The following is a 20,989-nucleotide window of genomic DNA, read 5'->3' as shown; positions in this document are numbered from 1 at the left end:
GTCTTCTTCACATTGAGATCTACCCCCAGCTCGGGGGAGATGAGGGTAACCTTTCCTGGAATACACCACTCACTTTTGCCATGAAACGCTTTCAGAGTTGTTTTTAGTCCTGTAATGTAAAACTAAGTTGTACATTTCTATAACATGGTTTCCTGTCTGTATTTGGTTGAAGACTGTCATCTTTTCTGGGACAACAAATTTTTTGAGATGTGGGCTCTTGCATGTTGCTTATTTGAACAGACATGCTGTATATTTCAATGCAGAGGCCTCTGAAAAACGGGGCTGTAAATACTATTTGACAGAGAGAAAGGATCAATCAGGTGTCTGCTTATTTGAATTGACCTGATAGAATCACTATATCAACTCTATGACAGCCGCAATGATGTGTACCTGTGCCTGAAATGTGTAATCAATAAAGAGTTGGTTGTGTTTGTTTGTTTTTTTTTAAACAACAAAACTGTGTCTTACTTGGTAAGGTAGAGGAGTATCTGAGCATGGGAGAATAGTTATGCAGGAAACACCAAAACCTGGGCTACCTAGAAGCCTTCCTTCTTTTCCTTAGGAAATACCACTCCAAGCAGGCCCATCTTTGGAGATAGGAGTCCCCTGCTTGGTGGCCATCTTTGTCAACTATGTACTCTAACTTGTAGGTCGAAATGTAGGAATTCAGAGCCTTGTGGTTCTTTATTTTTGTTTTTGATTTTCTGGATCCCCTTAGTTTGCTCAAAGTGATTTGTTCTTTCTGTACACTCAACATTGATCACCCCACTTTTTAGGGAGGAAAGAATATACCAATTCTCTAAAGACCTAAAGTACTTTTTCTCTGGAGTTCAAACCTTTCCCCCCCAAACAAAAACAAAAAACAAGGCCCTGTAGTCTCCTGGACCCCTGATTTATTCTGGATTCAGGATTTTTCTTTCTAAATACTTGTGCCATAATGGACAATGCAAAGTTTCTTGGGCACATGAGAAAGACTTCTAGTAGAAGCTGGCATTGGGCTCTTCTCTGCACCCCAATCTAACTCCAGTGATTTCCCTTTTTCAGGCATTGAGGCTTGCGTGATTAGGTGAAATCCCCCAATAGGCATCTGGCCTTAGCAATAGGTCTTAGTGGTTGAATTTGGAATCCAAAGACTTGAATTTCACTCCTTATGGCAACTAACCACATGGCCAGGAGCAAGTCACTGCCCCCTTAAAGCCTCAGCCTTCCCCTATAAAATGAAGGTTTTGGAGTAGATCCTCTGAGGTCCTTTCTAGCTCTTACATTATTTTTCTGGTTGTAGTAGAAAGTCAAGAGCTATCTGGGGTTGAGTCTTAGTTCTTCCATTTGTATGGAATGCCATGAAAACCTAGTCATTTCCCTGATTATAAGAAGCCCAGGCGGCCAATGAATCTGATCCGCCTTTCTGTCCTTTATAGTAGTTTGAAAAGACAGCCTTATTAGTATTCATATGGGGAGGGGCAATTGACATAAACCTCCCTGCTGACAAAATGATGGACCGCATGTTATAACAGAAAGACACTGGAGTTGTAAGGCAAAAGGATCTGGCTTCCGCAGTTATGTGTGTCACCTTTGCAAATTTAATTTCACAGCAGAGAGTGTTGCCTCGTGGATAAAAGTTTGCACTTTCCCTTCCCCGGAGGGTCCTGACTGCAGAATTTATCATGGACCCCCCGGGGCTCCCCAAATACTTGTGCCAAACGGGGTGACGGGAAACTTCTTGGACACGTGAGAGGTTTATCTGGTACCGGACTGCTCTCGGCACCCCGAACTAATCCCTACGATTGTCCTCTTTCAGGTTTGGGGCTTAGATCTTTGGGTAACGTCTCTGATAGCCTTTGACGACAGAGCATAGTGGAAAGAATACGAAATAAAGAGTTGAAGAAGGTCCCTTGTAACCTTAGAATGTGTAAACGGAAGGGAGTGAGCATTTACCGAGCGCCCGCTGCTTGCGGGTACATGAGGACCCGTGCTATTGATGGACAGGGTTGGATTCCCCGCCCAGCGCTCCGTCGGGCATGGGAGCCTCGGGCGGTTTGATTTTCCTCTTGCTGGATGGACTCTTCTAGAGTCCACTCCGAGTTTGTCCCGCAGAGCCGGGGATCACTTCCTGTCCCAGCCACTTGGCCCCGAGCCATGGAGGACCTCCTAGGGTGTAGAGACCGCCTAGTCCTACAGAAGAGGAAGCGGGTCCAGAGAAGTGGCGGCCCCAGCCCCCGAGACGCGTAGCGGGAGGATTCTAACTCGAGGGCGGGGCTGACTGCTCTGGACCAGCTGGGTGACCTCGGGCCTTCCACAAGACCCGTCCAGCTCAGTGATGCTACGGGCTGTCGGGTTAACTTGACGGGGGCGGCTACGTCTCTTCTGAAACAGGAGGGTTGAAATTGTTCCATCCGCCATCAGGGTGAAGCTAGCGCCCTCTTCGGCTTCCCCAGAGCAGCGGCGGCGGCGCGCGCTCCAGGAATCCGGGCGGGCAGCGCGAGTCGGCGCAGCCTCCGAGCCGGAACCTGCGCAGCCCGGAACCTTCGTGGCGCGGCGCGTGCTCCGAGGGCGGTGGGGGGAACTCGGCGTGCGGCGGACCGGAAGTGGAGGCGGTTGGTGGGGTTGGCGGGGCGGAGGGAACGCCGAGCGAGGGAGCGAGCAGACGGAGGAGTCTTGGCACCCGCCACAGCTGCGGAGGAGGGAGGAGGGGGGAGGCGGAGGCGGAGGCGGAGTGGCGGCGGCGCGGCGGTCCGGTCTGGCCCGGCCCGGCGGGGAGGACGTGAGGGAAGAGAACGGTGACGGTGACGCCCTCGCGGAGCCGAGGCCCCGTCGCCCGGCCCCATGGCCTCGTCCTGCACCAGCATCGATATCGAAGACGCCACGCAGCATCTGCGGGACATCCTGAAACTGGACCGTCCGCCCGGAGGTCAGAGGGCACGCGCGGAGAAGGGGGAGGGGGGAGGGGCGAGACCCCTGCCCGGGCCGGAGTGACGCGGCGGGGAGGGGGGAGGGGGGGAGCCGGGACCTGGGGCCGGGCCGGACCTTGCAGACCGTGTGGCCCAGCCCCTCGTTTTACAGACGAGGAAACTGAGGCCTCCCGAGACGAAGTGACCAGGCCAAGGTCACACAGCTGCCAAGGGAAACAGCCGGGATGCCAGCCCGGGTTTGCTCGGGCCGGGGTCAGTAAGCATTGATGAAGCACCACTGTGTGCCGGGCACGGTGCTAAGCGCCGGGGATACAAAGAAAGGCGAGAAGATCGTACCAGGAGCATCTCGGTCCCCCCCCCCTTTTTCCCCTCCCCCCTCCCCCTTCCCCCTCCGGGAGAGCTGGAAAGGAGTGTCCTGGGACTGCTTAGTGTCTCTACCGGTCATCCTTCAGTTTTCCCATCTGCAGAATGGGGACAATCATTCTCAACCTATTCACCTCCCAGAGTTACGAGGTTTCAATGAAATCTTACATATAAACAGATATACACGTAGATATATATATATATACACACACACACATTAAAAGCTCTTTGTAAACCTTAAAGCAGCATGTGCTCATGAGATTGTCTTCTTATTAGAAATTGTAAAATGGGGTTTCTGGGTTTCTCACCTGTAAAAAATCAATGCCCTAGATTAGGTGATCTCTTAAGGTGCTTCCTGATTCAAACTCTGTTACTAGGGCTGATCCCAATCCTCTCATCTCTGGGAATGGAATGGAATGGGAAAGCATTAATAAACCCGTTCTGTGTGAAAGCACTGGGGAGGGAAGGGACCCACATTTACTAAGGGAGGGATAGTTGAGTAGTTTGCAATTCCTGAGTCATAGCTGCCTTTGGTCCAGGAGGAATTTGTGCTTTTACTGCTTTTTCATTTCTCGCTGCTATTAAGGGTTTTTTTCTTATCTCCATATAATCCTTGGGCCTCTGAGGGTTCAGCTCTAGGCTTTATTCTTATGTCAGGGTAACTAATCTTTGCTCACTTTGTGTGAGTTGCTTATACAGCATAAGGCCTAGTGGTTCTTAGCAAGCAAGACTTACTATTGCATTCCATCTCCACCCCCCTTCTCTCTTTTTGAAAAGACAGCATGTTCAGAGAAGCCAAATGAACTGGAGTTTTTCCTCTTCTTCCCTTCTCCCCTCTCCCATCCCCTATGAGCATGTCTCTCTTCCTGGGGAGCCACAGCCAGCACTCGTTTGTTTCATGTAGCCCAACGGAGGCAGATGGAGGAGGAAGGAACGGGCTAGGCTTTATAGATTAGTCTTGGGCTTTGAGCTGGAAGTGGTCAAAGCATGAAGGGCAAACTGTTCTATAGAACAGCTGATTAGAGGAGCACATTGAAAAATCATTTCCTGGCCTAACAGTCCTTCTTGTTATTCAGGTGAGGATCTTAGGCACTGGGGCTGACTTAATATACTCATTTCACACTTAAGACCCTCCAAAGATCCCTATTGAGCATTTCTTCCATGTCTATTTGGGGGAGACAGGAGCCCTGGAGATGGTTGGGTCTGGGGGATATTCTACTCTTCCTGAGGAGCTCTGGAGGCATTGCTGAAAAGTCTGGCATTGACTTCACTTGGCTAATTAGGCTTTTTTTTCTTTTTCTTTTTCTTTTTTTTTGCTAGGGGGTCCAGGGTTTTACTGATTTGAGATATCTACAGAATATCAGGCAGAACCCTTCTTGCTCCTATTCAGTTTATCTGATGTGCTTTTCCTAGTTGTAGGTTGATTACACATAGGATATTCCTAGTACCTATAATGATTTTTGTAAAGCCCAATTTGGCTACCCCTGCAATCTCTGCAGCTTTTTGTTTATCCTAGGTACTCCCTGGACTGGATAAACTTAGAGTTTCTGTTGAAAGAACCAACTTTTATGTTTGGGCAAGTTAGATAGCCAGTTGTTAGAATAATAGACCCATTTGTAAACATTAAAGAAGTTTACAAATAAGTTTTCAAAAAAACCAGTCTCATGTCCCCACCAAATCCTACTTGACTCTTTAATCTTTTCTGCTACAGAAGAAATTAGAAATAGCCACTTTTAATCTCTCCCTTACTGTCAAGGAGTTTTCCTCCTCAGGGCTCCTATATTTATTGTCTTTTGAGACTTTTTTTCCCTTTTATTTTGGAGTTTAAGTTATATTCTAATGAGGATTATTCCCTATTTGTGAAAATAGGTGACTTCCTTTTCTTGTCTTTTGAAATTAGGTGAGCAGGTGCTTAAAACCTCCTGGGCACCCTAGTCTCTGACCTGGCTCTGAGCCTGTTAGAGATGGTTTGTGTCTAGGAAACAGCTATGGCAAGTTACCCAAGAGTTTCCATGCATGTATGTGTATTTCCATTGCCAACCACTGAGCTTCGCAGTCAGTTCTTTCCTGAGTCCTGTATGCTTCCCCAGAGAAACTGATCCTGTTCCCTCTCTCCATTTATTCCCAATTTCTTCTGAACTCTCTGTCACTAAGTAGCCTTCTTTATGCTGTTTCTAGAAGAACTAAGGGTTCTATTGTTGTTTTATTTTACATGTTAGGAGGGAGAGTTGTGATTTGACAGCACAGCAACAGGTAAGCCAGTGAGGGAGAAAACCAGAACCTCAGGACCTATAGCTGCCCAGCCCCAGAATGATACTTAAAGAGAAGTAAAACAACAGTCTCACTATCTTGGTCATGTATCAAGGGAGCCAATACAGTAGTCATTTGTTCTAGTGTATTTGGCAGAGGCCTTATCTTCTTTAAATTGGCAGAAATAAATATTTCCCGAGTAGCTAGTGTATGCCAGACCAGAATATCTTGTAGGGAGGGCTCATATTGTGAAAATTGTGTTCTGCGTAGATTCAGATCTCAGCTTGGTCATTCACAACCTAACCTGTGTGACCATGGGAACATTGAGCAGATTCATTTTCCTCATTTGTAAAATAAGAGGTTGGATTAGATAATCTCTCAGACTATGCCCCTCCTTTATAATCCTATATATAAAGCATCATCCCTAACTTCAAGGAGCACATAGAATACTAAGGGGGAGATTGCTACTTTAAAAAGTTAAATTAGAATACCAGGCAGGAAAGTGAGTGGTGGAGTTGACTAGAAGAGCCATAGGATTTAGAGGACAGAAACATCACCTGGGACTGAGGGGAGGCTTTGTGGAAGAGACAGCATTATGACTGGCCCTCAGAGAGTGAGAAGATTTAAATAGAAGATGCAAGGGAGCTTCATTCCATTTGGGAGCAGCAAAAACAAAAGCACAGAGGTGAAAGGTGGGGGGAAGCTTAGGAGACTGACCTCCTTGGAGGGCAGTGCCTAGGAGCAGTTAAGAGACGAGATCTTCCTTTTCCTTGGCATTAGGCTCAGGTACAGAGAGCCAGCGAACATCCAGCTCCTACAATGGAGACCTAAATGGACTTCTGGTGCCAGATCCCCTTTCTTCTGGTGATGGAACTGTACTGTCCAAGCCGAGTCACCGAGCGGCACCATTGGCCAACCTGGAGGAGAAGCAGGTCATGTAAGTGCCTTGGGCAGTGAGGAAATGGTCTTAGGGGACAGGACTGGGCTCCTTCCCTCTTGGACTTGGCTTTACCTCACTCATACAGTACAATACAGAAAACGTTGATTAAATACACGCCAAGCCTCGAGCACTGCGTTAGGCACTGTGGGATATATGGAGCTTCAAGAAGAAACAATCTTTCCCTTGGGATACTGACAGTAGGTAAACATGACACCGATATAGATAGCTATGTTATACAGTGATACATGATAACCTCATTACAGAGTTATATTGTATCTAGAACTAGAAGGATTTTTTGGAGAATTATCTATAATGAGGAGACAAATCTAGCACCAAGATAAGTTTTAAAATTACAATTATATTTCAGCAAAGGTAGGAGGATTGTTAAAAAATTTAGCATAAACTAGAATATATGTACAATATAGATCCAATTTGAAGTTACCTTTTCACTCCAAAGTGTGACCCATAATGGCATGATCATATCTTTAGCTAGAATAATAATGACTAAAGTGGCATTTATTGGTATTTGTTTTCTTTCAGAAAAAACTCATTTTAAGGGGACTATATATTTGGGCCAGTGCTTGCTAAATAGGCAATGGGCTGGCTGTGTTTAAGCATGCCTTTGTCCATTAGATTCTTACTATGTAAATTACATCATCACTCCCTTTTCTACCCCACACCATCCCATGGCTAATGGTATGCTGGAAACATAGTAAGAGCTAACATTTATATAGCATTTCCTAAGGTATCTCATTTGAGCCTCACAACAGCCCTGGGAGGTAAGTGTTGTCATTATTCCCACTGGTTTGAGCCAGTTATCTCTTCTCTGAGATAAAGATAATAATACTCATGTTGACTAACAAATATTAGATTGTCTTGAAAAAAAGTACTTTGTAATCCTTTAAAGTACTATAGGAGTGTAAGGTGTGGAGCATTGGGTTGAGTTTATAGTTACTGGTCTGTCCTAAATCCACATACCCCATGTCCTTGACTATAAAATTAGGGCGATGGGTTAGATGATACTTATCAACTCTGATTCCCCTTCCCCCTTCCATGTAGGTTATGAATGACTATAAGGCACACTGAGGAATGGGGAACAGATCCTTAAGGACAGTCCTTAAGGCTAGCCCAGGTGTAGCTGAAGAAATCTGGAAGGTGGCTTAAGTGGGTGGGCTTATCTCCCTCAGCCCCCTTTATGGATGTTCCTATACACTGCAGAGTTTAGGTGCCTGAGACAGAGCTGTGGGGCCTGTCCTTTCTCTTTCCCCATCCAGCTGCCTTTCTGGAGATGACAGCTCAACATGCATTGGAATTTCAGCAAAGGAGGTGGAGATAGTAGCTAGCAGTGACTCCAACATCTTAAGCAAGGCTCGGGGGAGCAACAAGGTACACAATGGAAGCATTTGGGTCTAAAGGGACAAAGAAGGGAGGTTGGGGAGAGATTCAGAGGCCATTGGGCTGCTTCCCATAAGAACTGCGGTGGTAATGCTTTCAGTCTGTTTTTTTCCCATCCTTACCAGCTCTCCCATTATCTCTGAGGGTCCCACTTCTTGGGTTATCCCCTAGTGCTATTCCTGTCTCTTTCTCCCTTCTCTAGTTCTGATCTCCTAGACTGATGCATGCCTGGGTTTGGGCTTGTGGCATCTCCTTTCCCTTCTGAAGATTAAAGGGTCCTGTGGGGGTTTAGAAGGGCTAAGACCTTCCCAGGACTTGGTTAGCTGCTGTCCCCTCCATCCTGCCTCCCATCTCTCTGGAGATGTTGGGAACCTGCAAGTCCCTTGTGATTAGAGAGAGGCAGACAAGATGAGTAAAGCAAAGATTGGAATCTGGGAAGGTGGCTGATCTCTTTGTGGAGATAAAGAAGTAAGAGTAACTGGGAATGAGCTCTGCATGGTTACTACTCAGGACTTTAAGACCCTTTTTTGCTCTTAATCTCAGGTAAAAATCCAGCCAGTGGCCAAGTATGACTGGGAACAAAAATACTATTATGGCAACCTGATCGCTGTGTCCAATTCATTCTTGGCATATGCCATCCGAGGTGAGCTGTTGCCCCTTGGGACCAAAGACTTCCTTAGTGAGAACTTTCCTTCTCATGGCCAGGTCCTCCTGGGATCTGGCTGCAGTGAGACAGGATACTTGGGACTCTTTGCTTAGGCCCTAGGCCCCCACAAAACCCCATCTGAGATCTTGATTTCCCCTGCCTAGGAAGTAAGACTGTTTGATTGTCCCAAGAAACATCTTGAGTATGAGGAAAGTGCTTGACCGCAGAAAACACCCCAAGCTGTATCCGCCTATCCCAGTTCTGACCTTTTAGGACACAGTAGAGGAATTGTCTGCAGTGATGGGTGGGAGGGACATTGTAGAATGGGCAGACTAGAGCCCTGTTGTTGGGTCAGAGGGATGGCACAGGGATCTCTTCACAAGGCCATTTGGGGTGTTTGCTTGGGGACCTGAAGATTCGGGAGTTAGAATGAGGTTAGAATCAGGCTGTGACTGCTGCCTTTCATCTTTGAGTGCTGTGCTGGGAGAGTTTGGAGGGGCTTGTCCTGGAGTTATGCCCTCTGATGTCCTCAGGTGCCAGCAATGGCTCAGCCATGGTGCGAGTGATCAGCGTCAGCACAGCAGAGCGAACATTGCTAAAGGGCTTCACAGGAAGTGTGGCCGACTTAGCCTTTGCTCACCTTAACTCACCCCAGTTGGCCTGCCTAGATGAATCGGGCAGCCTTTTTGTGTGGCGCCTGGCCATGGAGAACAACAAGATCCAGTATCCTTCCTTGGATGGGTGGGGGTCTATTTGGAATTTATCTCAGAGTGGCTAAGATACTGGGGGTACTTGGTAAAATTGAAGGTCTTGCTGTTCTCACATAATGTCCTATAATTCCCTGAGAATCTCTCATCCTTCTTGGTTGTGCCCACTGGGCTAAGCGTTGAGGGTGGTGAGAACAACCAGGGACTCAGACCTCCTGTGCTCTGAGTTAGGAAAGGGGAAAGCCAGGAACCTGTATTCTGAATCAAGCATCTGCCAAGCCTTAGCTTTATTCCAGAGAGGAAATTGTGGTGAACATTAAGCGTTCGGAGGGTACACCTTTGAATCACTTCCGAAGGATCATCTGGTGTCCATATATCCCAGAAGAGAATGAAGAAAGCAGTGAAGAAGGCAGCCAGACTCTGGCCCTGCTACATGAAGACAGGGTAAGGGGCAAGGTTTTCGGAGATCCTATAGGCCAGCCAGGGTGGGGAGAGGGTCAGACTACATGAAGGGATTAGCAAAAGACTAAATAAAGCAGCTTTCCTTAGGAATTGCCTTTTTCCAACTCAGTAGGTATCAGGAACCCAAATATTTAAAATTAGGCCTTTTATTCTATTCTGTTTTATTTTTCTTGCTGGATTTGGGATTTTCAGGACATGTCTCAATGACCATAATCTATCTTCTCTCACCCTGTTACTAGCTAGAGAGTTAATGCTCATGTACAGAGTCAATCTCTCCCTTCTCCCCATCCCTTTCTCTCCCTCTCTTCCCTCTTCCTTTTCCTGTTCTCTGGATTCCTTATACTTTTGCCTCACTGCTCATATCGGGCTGATAGCCTTAAAGTTCTCTGTTACAACCCACAGGATATTCTGGCTAGTTTCTGGCTTGACTTGAAATTTCCCATTTCTTTGAAGTCTCAACTTCATTTTTCCTTTTCTTAGGCTGAAGTATGGGACCTGGACATTCTCCGAGCCAACAACAGCTCCTGGCCTGTGGATGTCAGTCACATCAAGGAAGGCTTCATTGTGGTTAAGGGCCATAGCACGGTGAGAATTCGGGACCTTATTCCTAATGGTAGGAGCCTTTTTTCTAAGGAACCTTTGAGATGTTATTGGTGAGGACAGACCCTCTGTCACTTCTATTTATTGATTGACCAGCAAACCCAAATGTCAGGAGCATAGCCTAGAAATGCCAGGTACTTTTAGAAACATTGATTTCCTGAGGTCTTATGCTATGACTTGTACTTGTGCAGAAGTTCATTCTATTAATCAACAATCATTGAAGTGTTTACCACGTGCCAGGTATTGTACTAGGTGGTAAGAATTTTTTTAAAAATGGGGAGCTTTTAGAATGGAGCTAGTCTCAGTATCCTTCCAAAGCTCACTGAACATAGGACTCCATGGATGTTCTGATCAGAACAGTATTCAAGGATGCTTATCTCTCCTTCAAGATACTTCTACTCTGAATGTAAACTTGGATGGTGTCAGCTCTTTGTTCTTGGGATCCCTCCACCATTCCCTACTCACTTAGTTTTTTCCCCAAGAACCTAACCACACCTTCCATATCTGTGATAGATATCTAAAAATAGATGTGACATTTTACATGAATTACTTAGAATTTATCATTGATTATGTGTACATATCTACATGTGTGTGCATGCACATTTCTTTTATGCTATAATGCGTTTCCTAGTGCTGTATGTCTAGCAGGGTGCCGAATCTATGTGGATGATAATTGTCGATTATTCCCTTCTCTGGGTCCCTGGGGTTGAATGGTGATTGAGTCTTTTTCCTTTCTAGTGCCTGAGTGAAGGAGCTCTCTCCCCTGATGGGACAGTTTTAGCCACTGCAAGTCATGACGGCTTTGTCAAGTTCTGGCAGATCTATATCGAGGGCCAAGATGAGCCAAGGTAAGATGAGTTAGGGTTTGGAAGTGCCTTGGTGTCTAGAGAGTGGCTTGTTTGAATATGGAAGACTGTGAGTGAGTGAGCATAATCAAGCTGAGGACTGGGGATCGACCTCCTAGCCTAGAAAGCAGGACTTCTGTGATGCTGGTGTACCAGGACCATCTTTCCACAATTTTTTTGCAGATGTCTTCATGAATGGAAGCCTCATGATGGCAGGCCTCTCTCTTGCCTCCTTTTTTGTGATAATCACAAGAAACAAGACCCTGAGTGAGCCTGCCCCCTCCCTTTTCCTTTACTTTTGGGCCCTCTAGAAGATTCAGGCAAGGAATACTGGGAGTAGTAGTCCTTGGGCACTTTGGGGGAAGGTCATCACAGAATAAGGCCCATGGAGCAAAGGATAGGGAGTTACTGCCATCAGAGAAGGGAGGGTGGGTAAGGGCAAATGAGGCCCCAAGAGCCCATGCCCACTCCCCCACCCCACCCCCAAGCTCCTCCTTGTTTCGCAGAGTCCCCTTCTGGAGGTTCCTCATCACAGGAGCTGACCAAAACCGGGAACTGAAGATGTGGTGCACAGTGTCCTGGACCTGCTTGCAAACCATTCGGTGAGTGAGTAGTGGGGCTGAGGCGTTGGATCAGAGGCAGGGAGAAAGGGCAATTTTGGTGGCTATGGGCCCTGACCTCTCTTGGGTGGAGGTCCCTCTGTACTGAAGCCTATCTCCTCTGTATCCATTTAGCTTTTGTCCAGACATGTACCCAGTGAGCGTGCCTCCCAGCCTCAAGGCCTGCCTAGACCTTTCAGCTGAATACCTGATCCTCAGTGATGTGCAGAGAAAGGTAGGAGGAGATGGGGAAATTAGGGGTTACCCAGGAGAAGGATGGCAACTCCAGAGAAGTGGCTTCCCTAATGTTGCCATTCAGGATCCTCCCCTTTGGGATTGAGTCTGAGCCCTTTGTTGGATGCCATGCACAGGTGCTGTATGTGATGGAGCTGCTGCAGAACCAGGAGGAAGGCAGGGCCTACTTCAGTTCCATCTCCGAATTCCTGCTCACCCATCCCGTGCTAAGCTTTGGTATTCAAGTTGTGAGCCGTTGTCGCCTGCGGCACACAGAGGTTCTCCCAGCTGAGGAGGAAGGTGACAGTTTGAGCACAGGTGAGAGTTAGTATTTAACCCCCCTCCCTCCAGCCCAGCCTTTCCACAGAGGCAAACCAAGTGCTCTGAATCGGCTCTGGGAGCCACAGAAATGAGGGGAAGAACAAGCTGACTCTCAGGCCATGTCACTATCTTTACAGAGGGCTCCCATGGCGCAGGGGCCGTAGAGTCAGCGGCAGGTGTACTTATCAAGCTCTTCTGTGTCCACACCAAGTAAGTCCCTCCCCCCTAGACACCTTTGATCTGTGATGAGCCCAGATTCTGGCCCAGATGGCTGCTTCTGGGCAGCTCTGAGATCTCTTTTCCTTGATAGGGCTCTGCAGGATGTCCAGATCCGCTTCCAGCCGCAGCAGAGTCCTGATGTGGTGGCTCCCCTCCCTTCCCATTCAGCTCGAGAAGACTTTGGTGAGTGGCGGGGCTCAGGCTCCTTGTGGCAGAGCAGAAGATGGGGTCTGCTTCATTTTTCTGTCTTGTCTTCCTCCGAAGGGGTCAGGTCTCAGGGGTGCTCTTTCTTCCCTCAGGGTTTGGAGAACACCTGCCAGAGCTGAACTCAGAGAGTCTGGCCTCTGGCCAGGGTTCTGGCCAGGGCTCCCAGGCTGACCTCCGGCGCATCGCTGACCTGCCTGTCCCTTCCGACTTTCTCAGCCTGACTAACGAGGCCAAACCCAAGCTCATGACCCCTGATGCCTTCATGACTCCGAGCGTCTCCTTACAGCAGGTACGTGCCTGGCTGGGGGAGGGCCCACAGTCAGAAGGAAGACATCTGATCCGGGAAAGATGAGGATCTTGTCCAAGATCCCAGAGCTCCGAACCTTTCTCAGCCTGGGCTCTTAGGTCAGCCACCCCACCGTCCTCATGTCATGTCTCCGTAGATCACTGTGTCCCCAGGAAGCAGTGGGGGTTCTTTAACAGCCGTGACATCCTTGAATACCACCTCAGCCACAGATACGACCATGCCCAGGTAAGAGGAAGGAGCCTGGTCTTGCAAAGGACTGTTCAGGAAGCCAGAGTTAGGGGTTAGAGGACTTCTCTGTAAGATGGGCCTTTTCCCCTGATCCAGGCCATCTGAGGAGCTGACCCTGAGCCCCAAGCTGCAGCTAGACAGCAGTCTGACCCTGAGCAGCAGCAGTAGCAGCCTTCAGGCTAGTCCCCGTGGCCACAGCGTCCTCATCCCAGGCCTCTCTGATAAACTAACGACCAAAGGGCCCAGCCAGGTGGGTTAGCAGCTTCTGGGAAGTGGGAAGGCTGGGGATTAGGAGGGAGATGGGCAGTGGTTAAGTGGGAGCTCTCTGGGCAGGTCCCACAAGGGAACCCATCACTGTCCCTGGAGCTGCAGGAGGTAGAGCCCTTGGTGGTGCCACAGGCCTCTCCGACCCGGGCCCGCTCCCCCGACGTCATCTCCTCAGCCTCCACAGCCCTGTCCCAGGACATCCCTGAGATTGCCTCAGAGGCACTATCCCGAGGATTCGGCACTGCCGCTCCAGAGGGCCTCGAGCCCGACAGCATGGCATCCGCCGCCTCGGCCTTGCACCTGTTATCCCCCCGGCCCCGGCCTGGCCCTGAGCATGGCCCCCAGCACAGCCTGGATGGGAGTCCTGGGGAAGGGGAGAAGCGGAGCACCCCTTCTCTGCTGGAGACGGCGCTGAGCCAGGAGACTAGTGCTGCTGACAGCAAGGCCTGGCCTGCTGCACCTGATATCACCCGGGAAACCCGCAATAGCCTGGCTGACAGGTAATGGGCAAGATGGAGTGGGTTGCTCTGCTTTGCTTCCCTCCTATTCCTCTTCCCCCTTCTCGAGCTGCAGCTCTGCCTGTGTTAGTTTCCAAGATTTTTCTTAGTCATGCTGGTCTTGAACACATGTGGCAGCATCTTGGCCTTGGCCCTTCTTCCCTAGACTCCCACCAGGCACAGGCTTAGGAAGGGGGTGGGGGACTTATGCTTATGCCCCTAGAACAGGGCCTGTGGACAGAGCATGCGGGGGTCCTTTGTTCTCTGGCCTTTTTTAACATCTCCTTCCTCACCCTCACCTTGCCACACAGTCCCAGGGATGATGTTCAGGAGAAGCACAAGGCCTCTTCCTACCACCGTCACGCCTATCATCTGCTGCAACAGGACAGTCAGGATGCCAGTGCTGAGCAGAGGTGCCACCCACTCCTGCATGCCCCACTGCTCCCCCATCCCACCCCTACAGTGACCTGGCCCTCCTCCTTGGTGCCTGTGTCCATCTCGTCTGTGGGGGGCTCTTGGGTGGCGAGGGCAGGGAGGTGTAAAGTGTCTTCTCCCACCTCCACAGTGACCATGACGATGAGGTGGCCAGCTTGGCCTCGACCTCAGCTGGCTTTGTTGCCAAAGCAACAGCCCCACGACTGCCAGTGAAGGACTGGAAAACCAAGGGGTCTCCCCGGGCCTCCCCCAAGCTGAAGAGAAAGGGCAAGAAGGATGATGGGTAGGTGGAGCTAGAGGGCAGCAGATAGGCCCCAGGCCTGTTGTCCTGGCTCTGTCCCTTGCTCTTCTCAGCCACCCACCTCCTTTGGGTCCTTAGTGATCAGGTCTCATCGGAGTCTTTTCTTGTTGCAGGGACCTGGCGCAAGGCCCCTGGCTGGTAGAACACCAGGTGAGCTCTTAAGTCTCTACCCGCCAACCCTGGCCTTCCTCTCACTAGACCCTTTTCTATCCTTCCCTGCCTGTCTGGGCAGCTCTCCTGGCAGGATTCTCCTCTGTCCTCTGGGAAATCTCGGAAGGCTGCCTTCTCTGCAAGGCTGGACTCTGAGACATCCCAGCCAGAAGAGGGCTTGGTGCCCTCAGCCCAGCGTGATACACATGTCCCCATGCCAGGCAACAGAACCTCCCGAAGAGTGGTTGGCCGTGGTTCGGGGGCAGCAGCGGGAGCTTGCTGAGCTGCGGCAAAGTCACGCTGAGCTGCTGCAGCGGCTAACAGACCAGCTGGACGCGGTACAGAGTTCTATCATGGGCCACGTGGAGAGGGTCCTGGAGTCTCGACAAGAACATGAGCGTATCCTTGAGTGCCAATGGGAAGGGAGCTGTCTGCCCACTCCGTGGAGCCAGGGCATCAAGGAGCCGACTGCGTAGTCATGGCAAAGGACAAACTCCAGGCATTGGGGATAACTGATCTTTGGGGCACTTTAACTTTGAGGTGCTTTTCTTCTTTGTAAAATGGGAATGATGACCTTTGTGGCACATGTAGCCCAGATTTACTGGAGATGTCCAAGGGCCCAAAGCTCGTGCATGCTTTTGTTGTTGATGTTGTTGAGGAAGTTGGGGTTAAGTGACTTGCCCAGAGTAACACATCTAGAAGCTCATGCTTTCTTAAGATGTTTTAGGAGACCCTCAACATATGTACTTGTAGGCTTCTTCCTCAGTCTGCCAGAGACAGGTGGAGGGATGGTGAGTATTCCTTGGCCTCCGTTGGGCTATTGAGTTCCTTAGCCGGCCATTCAGAGAGACGGTTAGAGCGGGCCCTGGCTGAGGGGCAGCAGCGTAGTGGGCAGCTACAGGAACATTTGTCACAGCAGTTATCTCAGGCCCTGTCCTCAGCTGTGGCAGGCCGGCTGGAGCGCACAGTTAGAGAAGAGATGAAGAAAACCATTCCCCAGTGTGAGTATGATCAGATTTGGGAGGGTAAACGAGGGAGGTGCAGGGGCTCATGGAGTCCCTACATAAGAACTCCAGCCCACGCCTTTCCTGTGTTATTTCTGCCCTGGCAAAGGTGTCTCCAAAAGCTTGGAGCCAGTGACGGGCCAGCTGAGTGGCACTGTGGCCGCCAAGCTGACTGCGGTAGAAGGCACCCTCAAAGAGAATGTCACCAAGCTGGTCAAGTCCAAGGTGTGGAGCCTGTCTGGGGGTGGGTCTGCAGAAGGGGCTCAGGCAGGTTCCTCTTCATGGACTCACAGGCTGCTGCCCATCCTTTGTCGCCTTCCCCAGAATCTGACTGACACAATCGCCCGTGCAGCTGCAGACACACTACAGGGACCCATGCAGGCTGCCTACCGTGAGGCCTTCCAGAGCATTGTGCTGCCCACTTTTGAGAAAAGCTGTCAGGCCATGTTCCAGCAGATCAATGACAGCTTCAAGCTGGGTACCCAGGAATGTAAGTGGAGTCTTTCCTTTCCCCCCAGAACCTGGCCACAAGCAGAAGCCAGGGACCCCCACTGGGAATCTGGGGCTGCCTAATCTGGGGTCTCAGTGATACCCAAGCTCCCTCCCCAACTTCAGACCTGCAACAGTTAGAGAACCACATGAAGAGTCGGAAGGCGAGAGAACAGGAAGCACGCGAGCCGGTGCTGGCTCAGCTTCGAAGCCTGGTGGGCACCTTGCAGAGTGCCACAGAACAGATGGCAGCCACCGTGAGCAGCAGCGTGCGGGCCGAGGTCCAGCACCAGCTTCACATTGCTGTGAGCAAGTGAGTGGGGGACAGGAGCTCCCATGGAGAAAAGGGGCTCAGTGACCCATAGGGCACAAGGAGGGAGATCCACATGGGTGCTGGGGAAGGATTTGCCCATAGTCACCCAGCTAGTGGATAGACCCTGGACACTAGGGGAAGGGCCAGCCCAGAGATCTGTTGTGTGTGGTAGGAAGTAAAATTTACATTTGTTCTCTACCAACTCTGGAGAAGACTGGCTGGCTGATTTGGGCTCTTGCCATGTCCCTTCAATTTCCTTAGGTCTCCAAAGGCAGCTGATGTCCCAGTAGATAGGCTGGAGTCAAGACTACCTAAGTTCAAATCCAGCCTCAGATTGCTTATACTCACCTGTTGGTTGACAACCCTCTGGTTGTCACAGTTTCCTTAACTATTAAATGGGGATATTAATAGGACCTATCCCCCACCCCCACAAATTGTTATGAGGATCAAATGAGATAATATTTGTAAAGTGCTTCTTGGCACAGTGCCCCAGCACTTTTCCTTTCCCTTACCTGTAAAATGGGAAGTTTAGTCTAAATCTTTTTTCTTTATTATTTTTTTCTCTTTTTATATTTTGCTTTGAAAAAAAAAAATGGGAAGGGTGAAAGGGAAAAAGGATAATAGGCTAAATCTTTTTCAAATCTTTTTTTCTCAATTAACAAGCATTTACTTTTTTCCCATCCAATCTTTTTTTTTTTTTTTTTTTTTTGCCTCTATTTAAAAAAAACAAACAACCCCCCCCAGCACATCAAAAATCCACAATGCTTATAATAAATATGTAATCAAACAAAACAAATTACTATATTAACCATATCTAAAAGTGTCTTTTTTCTTTCTGCATCATGAATCCATCTCCTCTAGCATTCAGTGATCCTTTGGAATTGTGCTGAATCATTTTATTAACCAGAAGTTTGAATTTTTTTAAAGTTGTTTGGCTTTATGATGCTTTTGTTACTTTATAAATTTTTCTTCTGCTTCTACTCACTCTACTCTAAATCAGTTCATACAAGTTTTTCCAGTCTTCTCTGAAACCATCTTCCTTCCTTCCTTCCTCCCTCCATCTCTCTGTCTCTCCCTCCCTCCCTCCCTCCTATTTTCCTTCCTTACTTTTCTCCTAACTTCCTTCTAAATGACTTGCCTAGAGTCACACAGCTAGTAAATGTTAGGTGTCTAAGTCTGGATTTGAGCTCAGGTTCTAACTCCAGAGCTTTTGCTCTGTCATTATTTCTTACAGTTCAATAGCATTCCATCACATGTTTAGAAACATAACTTGTTCAGCCATACCCAAATTGATGGATATCTACTCATTTTCCAATTTTTTGCCACCACAGAAAGAACTGCTATAAATATTTTCATACTTAGAGGTCCTTTTCTTTTTTCTTTGATCTCTTTTGAATTGTAAACCTAACATCTCTGGGTCAAAGGATGTGCAGTTTAGTCACTTATTGTTTATATTTGCATTCATTTATGTCTCTGCTTTCTTACAATACTTCTGGTATTTGTCATTATTAAAAAATTATCTTTGATAATCTGATGAGTGAGGTAGAACTTACCACTTTTATTTCCATTTCTCTAATTTTTAGAGACCTGAAGCAGTTTTTCACATTGCTATTGATACTTTGGATTTCTTCCTCTAAAAACTGCTTATTTATATTATTTTACCTTTTATCAATTGGAATCTTTATACATTTTGGAAATGAGATCTTTATCAGAGAAACTCATTGCAGAGATTTCTCCCTAACTTTCCCTTCAAATTTTAGTTCCATTGGTTTTGTAGATATAAAAACTTTTAAATTTGTATGCAGTTGAAATTTGGACAGGACGGTCTCAAAGGTCCCTGTTAACACTGGCATTACTGTGGGTCACTGTTCCTGGCCTTGGTTTGTGCCTTTATCTTCGGTCTTCCTCCTCTTCTCCCAGTATGCAGGAGTCGATCCTTTCCCAAGTCCAGCGCATTATCAAGGGGGAGGTGAGCCTGGCCATGAAGGAGCAGCAGGCAGCAGTCACTTCCAGCATCATGCAGGCAATGCGCTCTGCTGCTGGCACACCTATCCCAGCTGCCCACCTTGACTGCCAGGCCCAGCAGGCACACATCCTGCAGATGCTTCAGCAGGGCCACGTCAACCAAGCTTTCCAACAGGTACCATACCCCACTCATCCTGACTGAGGAGTGTGCTTTAGTTTGCCAGCAGGGGGAGCAAGAAGACCTACTTTGAGCTCCCAGGGCCCCAGCACATTCCTCTCCTGTGGGCACAGATGCTTACTCTCCCTTTTTCTTTAGCCTTGCTATCCGAGGCCCTTCCTCCCATTTCTGCCCCTTCTAGCTCTTGCCAAGTTTTACTTACTTATTTCATCTGCTTCTAGCACGTATCTGCTCTCCCTCATCGCCAATTACCCCCAACCTTTTATTCTTCCTCTAAAAATCTACCCTGAAATATCTTCCCTAGTATTTCCTCTCAAGACACCTCTGTCTCTCTTCTCTTCTGTCTCACCTCTTCTGTCTCCTCAGGCTCTGACAGCAGCTGACCTGAACCTGGTGCTCTTTGTGTGTGAGACTGTGGACCCCCAGCAGGTGTTTGGCCAGCCACCTTGTCCCCTGTCCCAGCCTGTCCTGCTTTCCCTCATCCAGCAACTCTCCTCTGACCTGGGAACCCGCACAGAGCTCAAATTCAGGTCGGTGTGGACGAAGGAGGGCAAGGGGGAGTGGAAAGACAGGTCTTTCTTTGGGTACAGCCTCTAGAACAGAGGGGGCTGGACTCCTCACCTTGTCCCAAGAACCAATTAGGGAACCTGTAGCAAAGCTTAACATGCCCATGGGCTTCTATCTCCCAACTCCCAGTACAGGGAACCTTACAGCTCATAGGACATAGGTGATCCCAGAGACTATGTGCTGCCCAGGGGAGCCTTCCTTACTTCTGAATTCAGCATCTTTTCTTCACCCATAGCTACTTGGAGGAAGCTGTGATGCACTTGGACCACAGTGACCCCATCACCAGGGACCATATGGGCTCAGTCATGGCCCAGGTACGGCAGAAGCTGTTCCAGTTCCTACAGGCTGAACCTCACAACTCCCTCAGCAAGTCCGCCCGGCGTCTCACCATCATGCTGCAGGGCCTGGCTGTCCCTGGGCTCAATTAGGTGGACACAGGCACCCTAGGTGATCTGCCAGAGGAGGGAAGAGAGGTTGCAGTACCCAACTATGATGACTCCAGGCCTTGGGGACTAAGGAAACACTGAGTTTCTTTGGAACTTAGTGATTAAAAAAAAGTCCAAAGCCAGAACTTTGCCAGCCCCTCCTCTTCTCTGTTAGAAGAGCCAACAGCTGGTTGACTCTGACTGACCTTGGGAGATCAATTCTGGTGATGCCTCCAGAGCAGAAGGAATCTCCCTGCTGTTCCCTCAGGTTGGCTCCTCAGGCCAAAGGGGCTATGGCTTCCAGCTCTGACTAGGGAGGTTGGGAAATCTGGGCATGCCCTCCCAGGCTCCATCAACTAGGGAGCATGTTTCCGGAATCAACTATTATAATTTGAGTTGAATTTTACACGTTCCTTTTTACCTCCAATTTGAATCTTTCTGTTTTTGAGAAATATTGAACAAAAAATTCAATTAAATGCTTTTTAGATAAAACCCTCTGCTAGGCTGTCCTTTGTTTCGATCCTTGCTGTGCTTTAGCCAGGATAGGTCAAACCAGGCTATTGTCCACCAAGATGGGGGCCTGACTTAAGAGCCAAATATGGAAGGGAAGGACCTGGAGGTCTCTGAGAGCTGGGGGGTGCTGTCATCACCCTCTGTCTCTCCCCTCCACTCTGGCTCTCCACATCTTGGACCTGTCTTCTTTCACTTGGTCCTCCACACTATCCCCTACTCCAGCTGTGCCCTTACTTAAACCAGTTGGAACATTATCACACTTATTTGAGGGATGTTGAGAAGATATGTTTTTTCATTAGAGAACATGATCCTTTTGATGTAGGTGGCCAGCCTTCTTCAACTGGTGTCTGCCAATTAGCAGCAGCTCAGGGCTCCTTTGCCCTATTTTCTAACCTGCTGGGACAACAACCATCACCCTCCTCCTATCTCTGATCATCTGGCAAATCCTCATACCCATATTGAGCCCTCCTGTACTTAATTTAAGGCTCCCAGTTTCCAGTGGGAGGCCAGCAAGCCTCATTGACAGCCTATGGAGATGCAGTGATGGACCAGCAAAGACAGCCTGTTCTGCCAGAGGGGGGCAGAATTGATTTTCAATGGGGGCCAGCAGGTGGGAGACGGCATTGACATCTGTGGGCCTGCAGTGGGTGGGG

The 20,989-nt window shown here is 48.8% G+C and overlaps 1 protein-coding gene across 4 annotated transcripts; it reads left to right on the top strand.

The window, feature by feature from the left end:
* Positions 1-1,566: 1,566 nt before the first annotated feature.
* Positions 1,567-20,315, top strand: EDC4 (enhancer of mRNA decapping 4). 4 transcript variants are annotated; one of them, XM_074286405.1, is made up of 29 exons: positions 1,567-2,908; positions 6,303-6,459; positions 7,737-7,848; positions 8,401-8,500; positions 9,037-9,226; positions 9,507-9,654; positions 10,153-10,257; positions 11,011-11,120; positions 11,301-11,384; positions 11,624-11,719; positions 11,852-11,951; positions 12,088-12,268; positions 12,409-12,481; positions 12,582-12,673; positions 12,790-12,986; positions 13,141-13,229; positions 13,329-13,482; positions 13,605-13,999; positions 14,308-14,409; positions 14,562-14,714; positions 14,846-14,882; positions 15,104-15,281; positions 15,728-15,883; positions 15,996-16,111; positions 16,211-16,376; positions 16,502-16,688; positions 18,609-18,828; positions 19,198-19,361; positions 19,634-20,315. In XM_074286405.1, the coding sequence occupies exons 1-29, from the start codon at positions 2,824-2,826 to the stop codon at positions 19,824-19,826; spliced, it is 4,140 nt and encodes a 1,379-aa protein (XP_074142506.1). In that variant the 5' UTR covers positions 1,567-2,823; the 3' UTR covers positions 19,827-20,315. The 4 variants fall into 4 exon arrangements, with proteins under 4 accessions (XP_074142506.1, XP_074142504.1, XP_074142505.1 ...); XM_074286403.1 differs by having other exon boundaries at positions 13,566-13,999; XM_074286404.1 differs by having other exon boundaries at positions 11,606-11,719.
* Positions 20,316-20,989: the final 674 nt, after the last annotated feature.

This window comes from Sminthopsis crassicaudata, chromosome 2, assembly GCF_048593235.1.
Source record: "Sminthopsis crassicaudata isolate SCR6 chromosome 2, ASM4859323v1, whole genome shotgun sequence".
NCBI lineage: Eukaryota > Metazoa > Chordata > Mammalia > Dasyuromorphia > Dasyuridae > Sminthopsis > Sminthopsis crassicaudata.
Note: the sequence above shows the minus strand (reverse complement) of the source record. Positions and strands in the feature narration are given on the sequence as shown.

Coding starts and splice junctions, on each gene's coding strand:
- EDC4 (XM_074286402.1), top strand. CDS start 2,824: ATGGCCTCGTCCTGCACCAGCATCGATATCGAAGACGCCACGCAGCAT. Junction 11,720..11,851: donor ACCTGCTTGCAAACCATTCG/GTGAGTGAGTAG, acceptor GTATCCATTTAG/CTTTTGTCCAGACATGTACC. Junction 11,952..12,087: donor TCAGTGATGTGCAGAGAAAG/GTAGGAGGAGAT, acceptor TGCCATGCACAG/GTGCTGTATGTGATGGAGCT.